Source organism: Adiantum capillus-veneris, chromosome 3 (assembly GCF_014529385.1).
Source record: "Adiantum capillus-veneris isolate H3 chromosome 3, ASM1452938v2, whole genome shotgun sequence".
Lineage (NCBI taxonomy): Eukaryota > Viridiplantae > Streptophyta > Polypodiopsida > Polypodiales > Pteridaceae > Adiantum > Adiantum capillus-veneris.
The window spans coordinates 80,936,154-80,953,784 of record NC_140933.1 but is presented as its reverse complement, the minus strand read 5'-3'; the positions used below and the strand labels follow the sequence as shown (position 1 = coordinate 80,953,784).

The following is a 17,631-nucleotide window of genomic DNA, read 5'->3' as shown; positions in this document are numbered from 1 at the left end:
GGAGATTGGTTCCTGTTAAGAGCTTTAGATCACCACCATGATCGCCAAAATGGAATGATGTGGATCGCTTTGATAGCTATTTCAAAGTTATACTTAGAGTGAATGACCAGGTTTAGACTTTAGATGTCCAAACAACAGATTTAGACACAATTGAACTGAAGAAAAATAGACTTTAGACAAGGAGACAATTGGAATTGTATTTAGAGTTAAATAGTGATTCGAAGTACAAGAGTTCAAAGAACAAAGAGCTCTTGAATGATTAATCTGGAAAGTACAATTGGTACAAGGCTCAACATCGACGAGTGCTCCCAAGCTCTACGAAGTACAAAGAACGAAGGGTTTCAGAGTCAAGTGTCTCAAGAGTAACTCCCCAAAATGGAATAAGTGGGTCCTATTCATAGATATCAGCACTGGACTTTGTCTGACTGGTCGTACAGTCACACATGATTGGGTAACTAACAGTCACACACAATTGGATAACTAACAATAACTCCACCAGGTAACTCGAACAACATCCAGGTAAACTCCAGTGCAAGGCATCTCTAAGAGATTGTTCCCACCTCCTAGAGCTCTCTATAGCTATGATTGTATCAGTTGTAACGTAGCCATAGCTCTGACACCATTTCAACAAAGGGAGACATGATAGACCTACAAATACACAAAGTAGTGTGCATACTAGCAATGAAATCGACCAATGTGCATACTTGGAGATTCGTATATTCACACAAATTACTGTGAGTCACATGATCAAAGACAGATAGAAAGCAACATACACATCTCCAAGACTAGAGTGCTATGTATGCATGCGGGGAAGAGAGGAAGAGGAGAGAAGAATGACACTAGATAGGGGCAAAGGCTACTCCTTCCCCCCCGTGGGTCCCTCAGTGCTATGTATGCATGCGAGGAAGAGAGGAAGAGGAGAGAAGAATGACACTAGATAGGGGCAAAGGCTACTCCTTCCCCCCCGTGGGTCCCTGAATGAATGTGTGTGAGCCTATTTAAAATTTATTGAAGTGTTACAAAATAGAAAAAGAGTCTATACATAGAGATAAAGGCTACTCACCCTCCATGTGGGTCCCTCAATGAACCCATGTGAGCTTATTCAAAAATCATTGACCTGTTACAAAATACATAGAGTTGCGACAATCCAACGATCTAATATATCTGTTAATGTACTATAAATAAATACCATTACACTAAGTGACTTGTTGTATGATTGCAAAACTTGTTTAGTCCTAGCAAGACAAACATTCCACTAAGTGATCTGTTTTTCTGAATGTCGAACTCTTTCGATCCAATAAATCTTTGTCCAACCCCACAGACAATAACTTGTGGGAGAGGGTTTTAATCCAGGGGTTGCAGAGGCCGATGTTTACAATGCTAAAGGAGATCCACTAGGGCACTATAAACCCTACAAAGAGAAGCCTTAGAACGAGTCTTTAGCTACTAACATAATATGGCGGAGCTCATAACCCTTTACACGTGTCTCTCTCTGCGAGATGAAGGCTAAACGCCAAGTGAGATGAAGGGAGGAGAGAGAGAGAGAGAGAGAGAGAGGCCGCCATCGGCCGGCAGCACTCGTAATGTATAGGGTTGAAACCGGTTGTCAAAGGTCAAAAGCGAGGACTTATTTGTTCACTAATTTGGAGTGCTAAACAAAGCTCAAACGACCTCAGTAATCTAGGACACATACTGGCTCTACTTTACAAAAAAATTATTTGTTCAAAGATTCGTTGGCATCTTGCCAAGGAAAGTACAATGTTAACGAAACTCTCTTTTTTGCCTCGACTGCAACACTAGCTTACGTCGTGCTCACTGCTGCGCACAAAGGCCCCCTCTCCTGTTGCACACACTTAGTCTCGCACCCTCTTTTGGTAGGCACTACCCCTGCCCCTTGCTTACTCCCCTCCTGTTCCGCACAACTGCCTGCACGCACTTATTCTCGCTTGCAAGTAGCGCTTTGCACGGCTACTGTAGTGCTCGCTCCCATTTAGAGAAACGCTCCTTTAAGCATTGCCACGAAATTTCCATGCAAATCACTTTCCAAAAACAACTCCACTTCTCCATAGGCAATCGTATTCTCAGCCTTCAACTAACCCTTGTATTTCCCACTCTTCCACTAATGCTCCATTTTTTGAATCAGTTTCAGCCGGTATCGTTGTTGATTCGCCCTTTCTTTCTTTTTTTGAAATGGGTACAACCTACTGGCTAAATACTTTATTAAAGAAGATACTTTGTAGGGACTTGGCTCTTAATGATTGGTACAAAGTAATGAATTGACAATCGTTTGAAGGGAGATTTGCAACTGGTTGGGACGCTGCCACTTGTCTTAGGCACGACTGCTGCTGCTCTCTCTCTCTCTCTCTCTCTCTCTCTCTCTCTCTCTCTCAGGAAACTCGTGCTTCCATGCCACGTCGCACACACTTGCTGCTACTCACACCCACTTCCATGCTGCTGCTTCGCTCTCGTCCACTTCGATCGAGGTAAGCTGGAGAGAGAGAGAGAGAGAGAGAGAGAGAGAGAGAGAGAGCTACGCCATCACGGGACCACCCACACACACACACACACACACACACACACACACACACACACAAGGCTTTTCCGTTGCTTGATGTGGCTCATTCTTATGCTTTGATACAGCTCCATTAAACCCCTTCCCAAATGGCAGCCGTAGCTTTGAACATACCAAACCCTAATGTTGGGCCTGCAGATCAGCTAAGAGTGTCAAAAAGGATTGGCCTTTTTCAGCCCTGCCTGCCCTCAATCAGCATCAGCAGCAAGATAACAAGAAGCTCTGTATGCATCAGCTCTGTATGCATCGGTGAGCTTACGAGCATGCCTGGTGGCAACTACTTTAACTCGCTACAATCAAGACATGGGATGATTTCCTCTGTTTCTAGCACGGGTTCTACTGCAGTCACGAAGACGGAGACAGAGACAGTAAGATATAGGCTTAAATATTTCCTTTAAATCTTATGTAGATAGGCAGGATGATGATAATGGGCACACAAATAGGTAGGCATAAAATTTACACAGAGCAGATATAGATAGATACAGAGCTCTAGGTCTGATGGTTGAAAAGCATGTTTTGGTTTAAATGCGAATGTTGTATATTTGCCCACACGTTGATGACAGACGTTGGTTTGTGTGCGGTTTTGAATTATATGTGATGTCACAAATGCATAGATTTGAGTCATGTTGTGATGTCACAAATGCAAAAGTGCAAAAATGTGTTATTTTTGAGCTACATTTAAAGGCTGTATCAAGTTTTCTGCATATAAGTTTCACAAATGAGGTAAAGGCAGGGTAGGTGCCCATTTTCTACTTACAATATGTTGCATTGCTTGAATGCTGCAGAAAACGGTAGAAGAAGAACCGACGGTTTCCGAGGCTTCACCTCCTCGTGAACCTGAACGGGACTTTGCAGGCACAAAGTATATTCCAATCTACGTAATGCTTCCGGTAGGTTTTTTGACAATGCAGTCTTCCTATGCTTGTTATAAAGTGTGTATGTGAAAAAACTATTGCTGCTGTGATGGGTTTTATCATTTCAACTCCTATATTTGTAGTTATTGACCTGTCCCTAAAAATTGCTCTTCAGGCTTTCGCTGTTATTCCACATTCCTTCAAATATTGGAAACCCTCGTTACACCAATTTTGGGAGTTTGGGAAGTTTCTTTCAGTTTCAGGAGGATGAAGACTACTTGTAATTAAAAGATTAACTTTTTAGCTTGGATGCACCATGACTTAAAACACCATGTTACGTGGAATGAGCCCCGTCAATGTGTGGGAAGAGCTTAGCATAGAGTCTGTTGAAAATCCAGATTAGCCGGTCTCAAATGAGGGTAAGAGGAATAAAAACCAACAACTCTAAAGTCATAGAATTTGCAAAATTCTCTGTGTTTTTTTGGCTTGCATGTTACTGAGGAGGAAATTTGGCCTGCTAGAGAAAAATACTTTTCCACATATTGAGCCCAGGTCATGCGCATCTGTGAGAGAAATATCGTCCAGAGTGGAAGGAAAGCTTGGGGTCAACTGGTGGACATGGCTTCCAAGTCTTGAGCCCTTGTTTTAGGATGGCGGTGAATGATTTTTGCCAGAGTTTTTCTGTAGTAAGGCCTCTTTCTCTCTTGAGCCAGGTACTGCTGTTTATCCTTTTCCTTAGAGTGGCGTACGGTTGCAGTTTTCCCATTGATTATGCTAGTTCCATTTTGGCCTCTAATTGTCTGTGTGTATGTATGTATGTATATGTGTGCGTATGCGTGTGTACGTATGTATGTGTACATCATCTCAAAACTATCAGCGTTGAAATTTGCAGCTAGGTGTCATAACGGAGCAAAACACAGTGGACAACCCTGACAAAGTTTTACAAGATTTTAAAACTCTGAAGTCGGCGAAAGTGGATGGGGTTATGGTTGATTGCTGGTGGGGTCTTGTTGAGTCCGAGAAACCGCAGAATTTCAACTGGTCAGGCTATAAGCATCTCTTTTCCCTTGTGAAGGAGGCTGGCCTCAAATTACAGGTAGCCGTGACTCCTTGTTTTATGAGTAAGGCAACTTCATGCATATCCCTAACTTGTTCATAGGATTCTGTTCTAACAGAGCATAATAGCTTGATTGAAACATATACGCTCTCCTCCCATTATGGACAATCATAGTTTATAATATATCTGCATGTTTTGAACAACTGTAAGTTCATACTCATATGCAAGTATGTTTCTGATGGATTATGTAAAATCAAAACATACTTAAGACTCGCCAATTGTGCAAGATTAGTCTGATGTGGCTCAAAAACTTTCATAATACATCACTTTTGACACTAATGTCAGATTTGGTCGCATCTGTTTGGAATAATTTCTCCAAAACAAACTTAAAGCATACTTTCAGTTGTTAGATGGGGAGTTGAGGAACCTCCTCCAAGCTCTTCTTACACACAATCCCTATCACCACTCACCATCTCTTTCTCTCGACTACACAGCATCGACGGAGGCTGCATCAGAGGATTCGGGTCACTTTGGTTCGACATGCACGACGCCCGGTCAGACTACTGACCATGGAGGAGATTGATGAGATCCGCCAGCGACCGATGCTGGATCTCCTGTGATCTAGCTATCCCAGCTAGCTGTTTAGTAGCTGCTTAATTCACACCTAGCAGTTCAGGATTCCATAGTATTTTATTTTGTCATTTTGTCATTTCTGTCATTTTGTTACTCTGACTTTGTATCAGATCCACCACATTGTAACTTTCTGGTCTCATAAGTCACTCTGGCCTTTTGAAGACGTTAATATAACATTTCATTTCATTTCATCTCCCCCCCCCCCCCCCCCCCCTCTCTCTCTCTCTCTCTCTCTCTCTCTCTCTCTCTCTCGGGATAGTTACCTACGACGTTAAAATCCTCTTCTTCTTCTTCTCTCAAACACTTCAACAATAAAGATTATGACACTTCCATGCTCCACACACAGATACAAACAAACTAGATGTAGAAATAAGCTAGAAAGAATTTGCAAGTGGTGTAAGAATGTTTGAGAGAGAGAGATATGGTAAATGGTGATAGGGAGAAGAGCTTGAAGGAGGTTCATGGACTCCCAATCCGACAACACGTTTATAAATGCATGCACTTGCTGTATGTTACAATGAGAAAGTCCATTATGAGCAAGTCAAGCCCAGAGAGAAGTTCTATCTTGTGCCTTGTTACATAGGGAAATTATGGACAAAACCAATAGTTAATATTTTTGTTCTTTCTTCCAGGTGGTGATGTCATTTCATCAATGCGGAGGAAATGTTGGCGATGACGTAAACATTCCTTTACCCAAGTGGATACTTGACATTGGCAAAAGCAATCCAGACATTTTTTTCACAGATAAGGAGGGAAGAAGAAATCCTGAATATCTGTCTTGGGGTGTTGATAAAGAGCGAATTTTCTTGGGGCGCACCGGGCTAGAAGTATGTAGTGTAGTAAATTCTTTGTTATATGCTGGTTTGCTGGGTCGATTTTGCTGATAACCTAAATTAAGAATCAAAACGAACGCTTGATTTCTAAGCATCAAAGGCTCTTTGGCTTTCATCACCTTTGTAGTCTTGCAAACTACGGATTGCTCTTCATCTTCAACCAAATATGAAGGTAAGCTCTAACAATTATACAATGATTTAATACCTTACTCTTGATGTTTGATTTTGCAGCTTTATTTCGATTACATGAGAAGCTTTCGGCAGGAGCTTGACAGCTTTTTTGAAGATGGCACAATCACTGAGATTGAGGTGGGGCTGGGAGCATGTGGAGAGCTCCGGTACCCTTCATATCCAGAAAGGCATGGGTGGAAGTACCCTGGCATTGGAGAGTTTCAGGTAATCCAGGTTGAAAAGTAGTTGATTTCCAATTCTGTTGTTTGGAATCTAAATTATGAGTGTATCTATTGTGACCTATTTAAGCACAAAAATGCGCCTTTCATGTGTGGGTCTTGGATAGCTTATTGATTTCCATTCCAGCGTTTGTGCTCGAGAAAAACCTTGGTTTAGTGAAATCCCACCTACAAATCTTGATTTTTACCTCTGAATTTTCAATTAGAAGGTGGGAAAACCACAAAATTAGAGGAGCGACCTCGAATTTAGTGAATTACTAAGTTACCAAAGAAAGGGAATGGACCGTTTTTTATAGAAGACGTCTAAGTGGACTGGTCAAGCTGGCAACTTTGGATGGAGTTGTCCAAGTTTTACCAAAAAACTTTATTTTGAATGTTGATACACCTTGTGGGTGAGTGAGTGATTAAACAGAACCTTGGAGAAAAAAATTATGTGCTTATCATGTTGTGTGTTTGTGCATTAAAACATGTAACATTCAGTGCTACGACAAGTACTTTCAAAAGAACTTGGCTAAGGCAGCAAAGCATCGTGGGCACACCGAATGGGGTCGAGCACCAGATGGTATTGGAGAGTATAATTCAAAACCTCAAGACACGGACTTCTTTCGAGATGGAGGGGAATGGGACAGTTACTATGGTCGATTTTTCCTGCGGTGGTATGCTCAACAACTTATCGATCATGGGGACAGAGTGCTTTCTTTGGCCAACTTGGCATTTGAAGGAACTCCCACTTCTGCTAAGGTAAAATGGAACCTTGGCCAAAGTTTCTGAGGATTTCGTGCGCGTATGTGCTTATCAGTTTTTTTAACAACTGCAGATATCTGGAATACACTGGTGGTACAAGACTGCCAGTCATGCTGCGGAGCTTGCAGCGGGTTTCAACAACTCTTGCCATCGAGATGGGTATGCGGCTATCGCACGCATGTTCAAGAAGCATAATACAACATTCAATTTCACTTGTGTAGAATTAAGGACAATGGAGCAAGCTAAACAATTTCCAGAAGCCATGGCAGATCCTGAGGGTCTAGTTTGGCAGGTATGACTGAGCAAGAATCTGTTGTGTCAGTTTGTCACTTTTGGCTGTTTTTTATCACTTTTGTACTTGCAATGTAGTGAGAATTGTTAGGACTTTGTTTGGCTTTCTGGCTTCTCTCTATTTGGTATGCAACCTCGCCCATTTCTCCATGGATTGCATGTCATTTTCCTACATTCTGTCTCATGGTGAGCACGTAAGGTGGCATGTCGTGTCGGTGGGTTCACTATATGTAAACGTGCGTGATATCAAGGCCTAATTTATAACCCCCATATCTGTAAATTCTTAATGAATATAACACACCCTTTTCTAGTTCAATCTGTATATGACCCCTTTCATTGGTACACACCTGCATGTTGAAAATGGGACTAAATAACCCCTTTTATTGAACTCAGTACTGTTTGCACAATATTTGTGAGTGGCCCTGGCATGCTATTTTTACATATTTGCTTCCATATCCCAAATTGATAAGTAATCACAATTGCTAAACGCATTTTGTAGGTGCTCAATTCCGCTTGGGAAGTGGGTATTCATGTGGCTAGTGAAAATGCCTTGCCTTGCTATGACAGAGATGGTTACAACAAGATTCTGGAAAATTCGAAGCCGAGAAATGATCCAGATGGTCACCATTTGGCTGCTTTCACCTATCTGAGGCTTAACCCCACTCTAATGGAGGATTGCAACTTCAAAGAGTTCACACGATTTGTTAAGCGCTTGCATGGTAGGTTTGCTAGTTTTATGCACAAGCTTTCAGACTGTGTAGACCGCATGGTCGATTATCCCTGGAATTGAGAAATGCTCATTTTGGTGTATACTTGCAGGAGAAGCTGTTGATGACTTGCAAATGTAATCCTTGAAAGTCAACTTGATTTAGCATATTGAATGCATCCGTAGCCGAATCAATTATAGAGGAAAAACAGCTTCGGCTGGTTTGGACTAACACCTAATGTTAAGCAGGCAAGCATCTATTGTATTTATCGGGATATATTACTTTCACAGTAAGATCCTTCTTTGTACCTTGTATGTGGGTTTCAAACACACAAGCATATGATAGTCAACTTATTTCTCAATATAGAAGAAATTTCATGTCAATATTGCTCTTGTTCCATATCCGAAGCAAAATGCAGTAGTATGATTGAATAAAGCATTTTAGGTGCCTTGGGGGTTCCATTGTATTGTATGTAAACCCACCATATCACGTTCATTCAAAGTGAAAATTAGAAAACCCCAATATGAGTAGATTTTTCATGAATATAAGGGACCCTTTTCTATACCAATCTGTGTATGCTACCTTTGATTTTTTATGTTAAAAATGCAAAAGAGAAGGGTCTTACAAATCCCCCGAGTTGAACTCATGTGCTATGTTTATGTGTGTGTGTACCACCCCCCCCCCCCCTTTTCAATTTGACTCTCTCAATAATGATAAGGGCTCGGGTGCCTAATTTCTATGACAATCCCTCCCTATGATTGGTGCAATGGAAAAGGATCAAACAAGGTCTGGCATTCACATGACCACAATTCCTTGGCTTTTTTTATGGTGCTTTCGCCTTATGAAATGAAGTAAATAGAGATGTCTTGGTCATTTTTATCCTTTTCATCAATGACATGTATTTTCATTGCACGCATTCCTTAAAATTTTGAATGCATTTGGAACGAAAGAACTCTACAAATGATCTTCAAGAAAGCTCAAATTGGGGAAACTTCAAAATTTACTTTGCCATCATTTATTAAAAAATTCTGATAATCTTCTAGTCAAAGGGGTTTATTATCACAAGGGCAAGTGGAAATATCAAATTATCACTAGGACAAGCATGGGAAGGTAGTAGGGAGAACTTTATACATATATGTGTAGCGGGAACAACTCCCCCAATGGAGAAGTTGGTTAAACACAGCTTGTGAGCCCAAACCCTCAACCTTGAGGTTACATCATGAAGGCTCAATGAATTGAGATACACTCTTTGGGTTTTGATAGAAACAAAATCCTTAGTGGACTACTATTTTGGAATGTACTTATCTTGCACAATGTGCTCATGCAATATTGCACATTTGAACAAAAAAGAATGGCCTATACCCATTTAGTGAACTATCTATATAATAGCATAAATACCTGGGACCACAATGAGTTGCAACATATTGTGAGCCATCAATCACAATACAAAAGCATTATCTGATTGGCTACTTTGCCAATGCTCCCGAGCTTGCAGACCTCAAAGGCAATTTCTCATCCTGAAAGAAGCCTGAAAGATCTACCCCTTGTTTTTGGTGTATCAATTAATCTTTTGTGTATCTGGAAGGGTGTAGAGACAACACCATTAAGATAGTTGACTGTAGTTAAGATAGTTGACCTACAGTCAACTACAATAAAGGGAGTTGGCCTCGTCAAGGCAAGATAGCTGAAGGGACAACACCATCATGATAGTTGACTTACAGTCAATGAAAGTTGGCCTAGCGATATAAGGCAAGAAGTTGTAAGCATGCCAGCTATGGTTCAACCCTTGCAACATGTGGGCGCATCCGTAAAACTAGTTGATGCGAAGCATTAGATTGCAACAGAAAAGAAGAAGATAGTTGACCTACAACACAAGGGGTTGGCTCAATTTTTTCTCCCTCACTTAGTTTGAACTTTGAAGGAGCATCAATTGGAAAATTAAAACCAAATGGCACTGTACTACAATCAATAGTGCATTGTCCAATTTATTTTACATAGAATGGTGAAATGGGATGACAAGCCTCATAATGCTTGTTCTGAGGAAGGGGGGGCCAATAATTTGATGCTAGACTACATGGAAGAGGACCTCAAGCTGCTCCTCAGAAAGCACCATGTACTCTAGCCAGAACAACATGTTGCACACGGAGACGTGGTGGCCTTGCAAGATACTCAAAATAGCACATTACATACCATAAAACGATAAATCGGCATACTTGAATCGTGGCACACGCACATAATCGAGCTCAACATGAACACACACACACACACACACACAAAACACACACACACACACACACACACACACACACACACACACACAGAGAGAGAGAGAGAGAGAGAAAGAGAGAGTGAGAACGTGCAAGCACACCTCCTACAACGTAGTGCTACGCCGGCACGACAAGAGAGGAGGGAGGAGAGGAGAGAAGAAAGACGCAGACACTGGGTGTAATCTCCCCTCGTGCAAGAGTGATCATTTCCCTCTTGCATGTATCTCATTTATAGATTCTTCAATGCTAAAAAATGAATACACATTGGTCGGCCGGCACAAATGACCATAGCTCCTAATGAGCACTTGAGTAATAAATATACATATCCATAACATACTCCGGCGTTGAAAAAGCAACTGCTCTCAGTTGCGAGGTACATAAGTGGTGGAGTCGAGTGCGAGGTACAAGACGGTAAGTACATTCCTGCAAAGCACAATGAGTAACCAAAAACCAAAAGAGTGACAATGATTAGTAGGAAGCAATTTAAAAGTGCAAAAATGTGTATGGTGTGATGGGAGTGCATAAAATGAAGTAAATGTACATAGATGCGGAGTGCAATATTGGTCAAAAATGTTGTTCCAAATAGACCACCATCTTTCACCCTTTCACCTTGCCATACTAATCCATCATATCCGTCCATATCAATCCATACCAAATGTGGTGGCCAAGTTCCACATATAATGTAACCACGGAGAGTCCAGAGGCACTCTAGTACACATGTGTTGACATCCATAAATTTCATGAACAATATTGCAAAGCGGAGAGTTTTGGCTCACAAGGTGTAGGCACTCTAATACACGTGTTAATAACCATCAGTTCTCGTAACAAGGTGTGGAGCGGAGAGTCCTGCCCTCGTCAGCGTAGGAGCTCTAACATGTGTAGAAAATTTTCCATTCCAATTTAGTTCAACCCATAAGATCCTTTCCATGACAATGCACAATGGCTCAACTAGTGGGCTGAGTAATGTGACCAAGGGTTTGGGTAAAAAGGTATACCTGGAGGTTCTCTGACGGGAACCCATTGTACCTAGCTTGATCTACAATAGTAATTCTCAAAGACAAAGCAGTAAAATGACTTCTTATCTACTATAAAACTAAGTGAATCATACATTAATTGTATTAACATTGTGAGAGTTTGGAAGGAGAGTTGTTTACAATGTAGGGATGGGAGTCACTAGAGATTAGTGTTGTGTAAGGTCAAATAGTAGGTCCAATTAAGAAACTAATAATGATGCTTGTGTTTAAACTATGTAAAATATAATCGAAAAAAATAAAGTAATAATTTATTCCAACTATATGATGTTATATGCATCATGGTTTACCTTAATCAGCTATAGAGGAGTACTAGAAACAATAGCATGGATGCCATACAGAAGCAAATAAATGAATGTATATCAAGTAATATGTAACAAAAGTTACACTACCATTATACCATATGATGGAACATTAAAAATAAAATAGAGAAATCAATTTGAAAATCAAATTCCAGTACAACATTGCGAATGGGTGTAATCGTATACAACGTAAAATACAAATAGTGATGATAGAGTATTTTTCTCATTTACAGTATATAGGTGCCTACATAGTGGGAGTTGCATGCTTGAAGCAAAATACCAGTCACTTCAAGTTTGGGTAGCTAGAAATGTATCGAGTTAGAGTTCTCATATAGTCATCCGTGGGACTATAGTTAGGTCTAATACATCTTGACCTTGTGCAAATATTTAAGGTTATGGAAAATGCATCCCAATGATAGATATCAAGTAACCATGTCTGATTGATGTACGTCCCAACCAAAATGAGCTGCCAATGCACATAGAAAACACATAGTAGTCGTGAGAGAGAGAGAGAGAGAGAGAGAGAGAGAGAGAGATGGATATGGAGACGTAGATGGAGGAGATGAAAACCCTTCGGAATGTGAGGGAAAACTTGATTCAAGATGATATTTACAAAACCCTTCGTTTCGGCGAGATGGAAACTGCAGTGTGTGTGTGTGTGTGTGTGTGAGAGAGAGAGAGAGAGAGAGAGAGAGAGAGAGAGAGAGAGAGAGAGAGACTATAGTGAATTCTCTAGGGAAATTACATGTGTTCGGAGATCGTACTCCTATGCGTAGTGGACCCTTGGAGTTAGTGTGTGTGTATGACTTCTCTTTCAAGTGCTGACTGTCCTGATAATGACCTCTCAATGATCTTTTATAGGTGTAGGCTACTTAGTTTAGTATAAACTAATTAGGTTTAGGGTCCTAAGCTGGAGAGACAAAGCAAGCAGTCGGGTCCCGGACGGTTGATTGGTGCTTTGTTTTGGGGAAATCAAAAAATGATATTCTCCTAGGTGGGCCTTTGTGACCATCACCTAGAGAGAGGTGGAATATACAAATTGTTTTTTTTTAAACACAAAGTCTGGCTTGGAAAACGGAAAATGAATTACCCTACAGATGTTACTGAGGAAGTGCGTCGTGGATGGGATGCCGATAAATTGCAGACTTCACTAGTGCGTTGGGGTAGCACGCTCGTAAATTTTGGTGCTGGTTGCGGCATGCCTTCGGCATCATTCTTTGATTTGTTGTTGCCATTGCATGTTTTTGACATTGTCCTTCTTTGTTTGTCGATGTGTCAATGTCAATCTTCTTTGCCTCCTTCCTTCTTGTGTGTGCCATGTGTGTGCGTTGTTGGTGCTTATCTGATTATGTACGTGTGCTTATGCGTGTAGTGTGTGTATATGTATGTGTTTGACATGTGTGTGTGTGTGTGTGTGTGTGTGTGTGGAAAGAGAGAGAGAAAAAAAGAAAGTTTTGGTCGTTTTTACTGTTTGGGTGGGCTATGAGGGTGAGCGAGAGAGTGAACGAGCAGAGTGCGGGGGGTTGTCATAAAATCTAATATCTAGCTTACCCAAATGATTTTCTCATATCAAACTGATCATTTAATGTGGGAGAATAAACGGGAACAAGAGTTAGAATTGAGACATGTGCTTCTAGACCTTTCTCAACAAGGGACCAAAAGGAGAGATGGTTCCATCTCAATACGGGTCCAAAAGGAGATGGTCTACCAAAGAGCAATGTGCAATAAGTGCTTCTAGACTTATCTCAGCAGGGGACCAAGAGGAGAGATGGTTACATCTCAATACGGGTCCAAAAGGAGGTAGTCTCTCAAAGAGTAACGTGCAACTAATGGAGCTTAAAAGACCTTAGGGTTAGCTTCATTAAAGACCTCAAGTGGTTAGTGTTAAAAGTCCTTTGACCTTAGGCAAGCTAGGGCTGAGCTTGAGGTGGGAACCCAACCTAAGCTTGAGGTGCTTGTCGTGCTTGATGATTAAGGTGCATGCTTGATGACTAAGGTTCTTGAGTTGCTTGTCATGCTTGATGACTAAGGTAGTTGAGGTGCTTGTCATGCTTGATAAGGTACTTGAGGTGCTTGTCATATTTAATGAGGAAGGTGCTTGAGAAGCTTCCCATGCATAGGGGGTAAGGTGCTTGAGTGAAAAAGAGACACTACAAACTTAATGAGAAAGGTGCTTGAGAAGATTCCCATGCAATCCCTATTTGACAGTAATTTGAGTAACCATCACACACAATATACTTCTCATGACCGACTACCTCATTTAGTATCTCATCCTGAAATGGAGGGAAAAGTGGTCTCTTTTTGTCGCCTCATTGAGTGGATGATAATCCACACACACCCTCCACTTGCCGTTCTTCTGGGGAGTGACAAAAATGGGGAGACCCACTCTGAATTCTCCACTAGATAAATGAAGCCTACTACTAGAAACTTACTTACCTCCTTGAGTAGAGCCTGTCCCTTAATGACTCCTAGAATTTTTAGCTTCTAAGCCTTAGGTGTGGCCTCTGGCTTTAACTCAATCTTGTGTTGAATAGCATCTACTCCACACACATCTGTGTAGTCTTTAGAAAAATTCCTAGGGTGAACTCTTCTCTTTCTTCCTTTGTAAGTGTGGTTGATAGCATACCTTCTAACATCACTTTGTCTTGCACACCTTGGTTCTCTTGAAGGTCTACCTCCTCCAAGCATGGGCAAGAGGTCTTTTGGTTGCTTGGATTAAACCTTACCCCCATGACTTCGATGGAATCCTCATGGAGGTGGTCTTGTCCCATTTGGTCTTTGCAAAAGCATTGATTGTTGACTAGTTCCTTCGCCTGCATTTATCACTGAATAATTCAAGTTACGCTCCCCTGGCTCCCCACGGGGGCAAGGAAAATTATACAATCCATGGCCAGAATCTCCGCAATTCCAACATTGTAAAAGTTTCCTAGGTCATGGCTCTCTCTCTTCAGCTTTATTTGTTTGTTCCTTGGGACCTACAACTTGTGCAAGGTGACTTGATAAGTTGCTCAAGGACTCATTTAGCTTCTCAATCACCTCAATTGTTACCTTAGGAATCTCTCTAGATATTGATGCTTGCAATTTTTCCTTGGGTATAGGACCCTCTATTGAAACCTCTCCTCTTAGGCACTTGAGTTTTCTATACTTCTTAATAGCCCTAGTTTCAGCTGCATCCAAGGTAGGAGGTACACCCGTCTCAACTTTTATCTTGAGTGTGGGAAAGATATCATCTATGAACCTCTCCTTCTTTAGGAATTCTACGCCATCATCAGAGTTAACACATTTCTCACCCATACAGTCCAAAGACGTAGAAACTCTTGTTTGTACATGTAATAGTCATCTTAGTCTTTTTGCTTGTAAGAAACAATGTCTTGCCATAGCTTTTGAGTGTTTTGGGGATCAAAGAAGTATCACTTAGAATGATCAACAACTTCCTTATAGTTTCCCTTAACTTCCTGTGATAAAAAGTCAAACCAAGTGCTAGCATCTTTCCTAAGGACCACTTCAAACATTTCTAAGCATTTATCATCTCCTATCACTCTGTTTATGCAGCAAGCCATTTTGAAATTTGCTAAAAATAACTCTACATCCTCGCCAATCTCTCCAAAAAAAAAAAGAGGATATCCGGACATTTTGGCGTTGGCCTTCCATTATTATGAAAGACTACAACACGAGTTACGACAAGGGATACAATAAGAGATTCAAAGCCACTTGCCTAGAAATGAAGAAGTAAGAAAGTACCACTCTAGGTTTTCTTATTCGCTATCCTAGCTTCAATGAGGTTTCGATTTGTTTGATCAAAACAAAAGGTAGAGTATTGATGAGCTCTAAGAAGGGCTGAAATTATTCAAAGCTAAGGCGATAAATAAAAATCTCTAGAATTTCATTTTTGGATCCAAAAAAGCAACCACGTCCCAAGTGATGAATTGCACTTGCTCTACAATTCTCAACGTAGAAGCCGTTTGTATAAAAACTATATCTTCATGCTCGTTTAAGGCTGTGAGAAAGTAGCAATTGACTAGGAGCTTCTTTCCTTCGAGTTCTACATAGTCAGAGTGAGGCAACATTCTCACAATCTCATAAAGAACATCCTCATCAAGTCCAATCAAGTTTGCAAGATTTAAAGAATCCACTTGTGCTACAAAATTCTTGGACAAAAACTCCTTAGAATTATGGTTAAATCATTTATAAGCATGAAGAGATTTACAATGTCTCTATGAACAAAGTGTCGTACAAAGTAGAGAAGGATGAGAATTTATACAACTTTGCAATCTTCTCTACACTTTCTTTACAAGCTCTAAATATCTCCCTATCTCCTTTTTTGAAAGTGAAAGGAAGACTATTGATAAGACGTAGATAAGAGAAAATTTCATCGAATGTGAGTCTATGAAGTATGAACTATGGCCACAAGTTTCTTGTAGAGTCTTCATCAATGGTGAACTCGCCAAACACCAAATTTCACTCTATCTTCCAATCTTAGGGCACACACTATTTGGATGAAAGCACGATCTAATGATCGTCTTTTGTTTTTTGTAACAAACTTGGCTTCTGACAAAAAAAAAACATACACACTATTTTATTGGGCTGCACTTCATTTTGAAATAAAATGAATACATGTACATCAAAAGAAGTGTGGTAGTTGATGAGAGGTAGAATGACAACTTGTGGAGATGCAAGAATTTCTCTTGTTCTTTGAATCCCAAACATAAACACCATACGTTGCTAAAAATGTATCTTTCTAATGAGTGCAATATTTATCCTAATATGTGGTGTGAAGTGAAAAGTAATTTTTTTTGGGTCATTATCCATGCATTATACATAACCTAATGCTTAAAATAGAACAAAGATATATACGTCCAAACTAAAGTTGTACCTAGTGAGAGACAAAATAAAAGAATTTATCGAAATGATTATTTCGACCAACCTAAGAGGAACTAAAATTCTATGAATTACACGTTAAAATTGTAACTTAGTACTAACAATTATGTGTACCTTTTTCCTTGCAATGAGAATAAAAGGGTTTTACACATTTTTGTGATTCATGCAAACTACTTGACTATTCTAAAGATTGAACCTACACAAAAACATACACAAGCCGTCCTCCAGTGGGGGCACCAAAATTACGGAGGTCCGAGACGGGCAGCAAGAGAAGCGACCTCTAAATACTCCTCAAGGCTCCCCTGTTGCTCAATTGGGGCTGGGCCAACTACAAGCACCCAAGAAAATAACAAACCCACAGCCAAACCCAACAAAAGAAAGGGGCACCACCTAGTTATGGATGCAAACAAGGATGCAAATAGTATGTAGCCAGCCATGCAAAGAGAGGAATGCAAAATTTCCACACAAACACCCACCAAACATAATCCTTCACAATCATAGGGATTTGGAAGAGAGTAAGGTAGAGAGTACAAATCAACTTGAACAATTAGATGCTGGCCTAAAAGATTAGATGCTTCCAAGCTTAGGAAAAAATAGAGAGACAACACAAGGCTTGATCTTATTGCCATTATACCATTGTCTTAGGGTTACGGGAGCCCTCTCACCATTTACCCTCTTACAATTAGTCCTAGGCAAACAATTCACCAAGCCTTAAAACCACAAAGCATGAAAAGACACAGATAATCTTGAGGGGACAAGTTCACCTTATACAAGCCATTGAGCCACCATGTCAAGTTAATTTTGAAGAGAAGAGGTATAGCTTTTATACACAATTGTGCCCCAAACTATCAATCTTATTTATGAGCAAGCGGAAGCTACAAATGTAATGGAGAGTAGGACATCACTCAATTCCTCTCAATAGCCTCAAAGCATCTCTATGCACATATGAATATAATGTGATAGAGAGCTCTCAAAGCTTACAATCTCCTCACACAACTAGGGTTGGAGAGTGGCTATGTTATGTGTGAAATGGATCTTCTTTACAAAGAAGA

At 40.5% G+C, this 17,631-nt stretch overlaps 1 protein-coding gene across 3 annotated transcripts; it reads left to right on the top strand.

Annotated features, from left to right (window-relative positions):
• The first annotated feature begins 2,324 nt into the window (after positions 1-2,324).
• BAM2 (beta-amylase 2) lies at positions 2,325-8,484 on the top strand. 3 transcript variants are annotated; one of them, XM_086508799.1, is made up of 10 exons: positions 2,325-2,483; positions 2,641-2,940; positions 3,358-3,462; positions 4,319-4,522; positions 5,749-5,943; positions 6,181-6,345; positions 6,840-7,100; positions 7,177-7,395; positions 7,894-8,113; positions 8,214-8,484. In XM_086508799.1, exons 2-10 carry the CDS (start codon positions 2,662-2,664, stop codon positions 8,240-8,242), a joined length of 1,677 nt encoding a protein of 558 aa, XP_086364925.1. In that variant the 5' UTR covers positions 2,325-2,483; positions 2,641-2,661; the 3' UTR covers positions 8,243-8,484. The 3 variants fall into 3 exon arrangements, with proteins under 3 accessions (XP_086364925.1, XP_086364927.1, XP_086364926.1); XM_086508801.1 differs by lacking the exon at positions 2,641-2,940 and having other exon boundaries at positions 2,360-2,483; XM_086508800.1 differs by lacking the exons at positions 2,325-2,483; positions 2,641-2,940 and adding an exon at positions 3,979-4,139 and having other exon boundaries at positions 3,366-3,462.
• Positions 8,485-17,631: the final 9,147 nt, after the last annotated feature.